The sequence below is a fragment of the Dipodomys ordii genome, unplaced genomic scaffold (assembly GCF_000151885.1).
Source record: "Dipodomys ordii isolate 6190 unplaced genomic scaffold, Dord_2.0 Scaffold138, whole genome shotgun sequence".
NCBI lineage: Eukaryota > Metazoa > Chordata > Mammalia > Rodentia > Heteromyidae > Dipodomys > Dipodomys ordii.
Genome location: NW_012267354.1, coordinates 2,899,239 through 2,902,774, shown reverse-complemented (window position 1 = coordinate 2,902,774; position 3,536 = coordinate 2,899,239). Strand labels below are relative to the sequence as shown.

The following is a 3,536-nucleotide window of genomic DNA, read 5'->3' as shown; positions in this document are numbered from 1 at the left end:
ACCCAGGGCCTCATGCATGCAAGGCAAGCGCTCTACCACTGAGCTACCTTCCCAGCCCCCTTTTTTCTATGTCTACAGTGTTTTCTAATTTTCTTCCACTTGGTATCCCATCATACTGCCTCAGGTTCCTGCTAGCAACACAGGATCGTACAGATAATCTGGGGAAGGACAAGTATCAAAACACAGACAAACAAACATCGTACTGGTTGGGAATGTGGCTTAAGGGTAGAGTGGTTGCCTAGCATGTACTGGGTTTGATTCCTCAGTACCACATACACAGAAAAAGCTGGAAGTGATGCTGTGACTCAAATGGTAGAATGCTGGCCTTGAGCAAAAGAAGCTCAAGTACAGTGCCCAGGCCCTGAATTCAAGCCCCAAGACTGACAGGAAAAAAAAACCATAAGGATATTTTCTGGGTATAACAAGTGAAGGAGAAGGCAGCATTTAAGATAGTACTGCTAAGGAGTACAGATTGGAAATTGCATATTTCTTGATTTTGTTTACATTACATTGAAGAAGAAAATGATCGCAGAAAATGGAGATTCACAAAGGAGTACAAAGAAGGAAAAATCAGGGGAATGTATGAACATGGAGTTTGTGTCTAATTTGTAGTCATCATGATCTCCAAGTCACAGGAATCAGGAAAGGAAGAAAGTGCTGGCCACTGGTAACTCATGCCTGTAATACTAGCGACTGAGGAAATTGAGGTCTGAGGATCACTGTTCCAAAACAGCATAGATAGGAAAGTCCATGAGAAACTTATGTCCAATTAACCACTAAAAAAACAAAATGATGAAAGTAGAAGTGGAGTTGTGTTTCAAGTGGTTGAGTGGCAGCCATGAGGTAAAAAGCTCAAAGACATCACCTAGGCCCTGAGTTCAAGACTAAGGACAGAGAAAAGGGGGAAGGGGTGGGGAGAAGAGGGAAGAGGAAGGAAGGAAAGTAAGAAAGAAAGGAAGGAAAGAGATGAGGGAATAAAGGAGAGAAGAAAGGAGGAAGGAATGGAAGAAGGAAATGAGGAAAGAAAGATTAGGCACCTTCCAGGAAATAAACTTGTACATTTACATAATTCATAAACCATTGCTTTTACTATGTAAACAGGGAAAGTCAATAAACCTGAAATATGTCATTTTTACTTGTTTGTGCTTCTCAAAAGGCTTTTCCTGGTCCTGTGCATGAAATCCGATGATTTGGAGTAACCTCATCCAAAGGATAATCCTCATTGTGCTTACTGGTCCTGGAATTTTAGGAAACATCTTTGTACTTGTGAAATATGTATATATTTTAATTATGGGTCTTGAGAAACAAAAACCCATATACGTTATCCTCATTCACTTGGTTTTCTCAAATACACTAATTATTTGTAACATAGGGATCAAAAGTATATTGACTACAGATCTTTGTTTCATAAACTTCCTAAGTGATGTTGGTTGTAAAACTGTGCTTTATATGGAAAAACTAGCTCGAGGCCTTTCCGTCTGCACCACCTGTCTCCTCACCATGTTCCAGGTCATTACCATCAGCCCCAGAACCACCCAGTGGAGAAAGCTCAAACCACAGACTGCATGGCAAGTTCTTCCCTATCTCCTCTTCTTTTGGGTCTTGAATGCTCTAATAGGCTCCTATTTGCTCTACTTCATGACAGCATCCAATAGCATGAACAGCTCCAGAAATGAAGTCTATGTTGGGTATTGTCATATGCATCCATCTAGCCATGTATTTAGGTGGCTTTGCCTCTCCCTCATGGCTCTCCGGGATGTGATCTTTCAAAGTCTCATGGGCTGGAGCAGTGGGTACATGATTTTCTATCTGTATAAACATTACAAGCGAGTCCTCTACCTTCATAGCTCCAAATATGAAAACAATTCCACCCCAGAAATCAGAGTGGTTCTAAATACTCTCATTCTCATGGTCTGTTTTCTTTGTTTTTATTGGACAAATTTAATCTCCTCCATCTACCTAAGTTCTGTCATGAAACATGACTGTACAATAATAAAGATCAATGTATTTCTAGTCTTTGGGTATGCTTGTCTCAGCCCCTTTATCCTGATCATCAGGGATGTACATGTCACTAAATACTGGAATGTTCACTGAAAAGTGCAAAACTTATTTTGTACATCGATTCTTCTATGAGCCAAAAGTGTAATGCATTAAGAATTGCTTGTCCTAACATTCTACTACAGAAAATCATTAAATTAATCAAGACTTTATTTTCATGGGTTTCTTTTTATTTTTAAGAAATCTAGTTCTAGAAAAATCTGACATATATTCAGAATCCAGGATACCGGCAGAACAGATCCTTACCCACTACCAATTCCCATCCCTTGCCTAAATTCCCATTCCTTGCCTAAATGGAAGAAAATATTTCTGCTCCCTCAAATAAGTAGTTTATTTTTCCCCAAACCCTCACTTTTAATCAAACTGTTTCTTTTTTTCTTTCTTTTTTTGGTCAGTCATAGGGTTTGAACTCTGGACCTGGGAGCTGTCTCTGCACTCTTCACCTCTAGGCAAACACTCTATCGCTTGAGCCACCACGCCACTTCCCTGTTCCTTGCATTACTGTGCCATCAAATAAGCTTCAGTGCTCATAATCTCAGGCAAGTTATTTACTACCTTCTAAGTATGTACCAGGAGCTCCCTAAACAACAATGACCATAAAAGAAAAATGAGGAAGAAAAATGTTAGAAACTATCCTTTATCAGAGTTGGTTTATAGGACCAAAGAGAGATGATCAGTAGGAAAAAAATAAAAATAAAAGGAAGAAGCGGCATCTGGGAACTGGTGGGTCATGCCTCTAATTCTAGTGACTGTGGAGGCTGAGATCTAAGACGTGAGATTCAAAGCCAACTCCAGGCAAAAAGTCTGTGAGACTCTTACCTCCAATTAACCACCAGATAAATGGAAGTGGCACTGTGGTTCAAAGTGGTACCCTTGAGCAAAAGAGCTCAGGAATGGCTCTCAGACCCTGAGTTTAATCCCCATTACCGACAAGAAAAAAACACTGCAACACAAGGGATTCTGCTAGCAAGTGTTTGACACTTATCAGGAGTAAAGTCTTTTATATAAAGCTAAGAATATATCTCTGCTGTACATTCTAAATCCAAGTTAATCACAAGATACAGATGGATACTTTACCATGGGATTTATGCCTAATTTGTAGTTCTCATCATCTTCATGGGAGTGGAGGAAAGGAAAGGGGGGAAGCAAAGAATGAGCTCAGTCACCTTCTAACGAAGAACTATGAGAATTTACATGGTTCAGAAAAATTTATTTTCATGAGGGAAAAGAAAAAATCCACATGTCTGAAATGTATCATCTTTGTTTCTTTGTCCATTTCAAAGTGTCTCACTTAGACCTGTACATATAGTCAGATGATGTTTGGCTTCAAAAACATTAAAGAAATTGATCATGAGAAACACTGTATGCTGATTAGAAACACATCCAAGACCATAATGGTCAGAAAATACCTAGGAATATTCTTTTACAAAGGATGCTATCTTGGTTTTGAAAACAATGCTCCAGATGGTGCTCCAATG

At 39.3% G+C, this 3,536-nt stretch overlaps 1 protein-coding gene across 1 annotated transcript; it reads left to right on the top strand.

Annotated features, from left to right (window-relative positions):
- The first annotated feature begins 1,160 nt into the window (after positions 1-1,160).
- LOC105996940 (putative vomeronasal receptor-like protein 4) lies at positions 1,161-2,094 on the top strand. Its single transcript, XM_013031176.1, has one exon. The coding sequence runs from the start codon at positions 1,186-1,188 to the stop codon at positions 2,092-2,094; it is 909 nt and encodes a 302-aa protein (XP_012886630.1). The 5' UTR covers positions 1,161-1,185.
- The last annotated feature ends 1,442 nt before the right edge of the window (positions 2,095-3,536 follow it).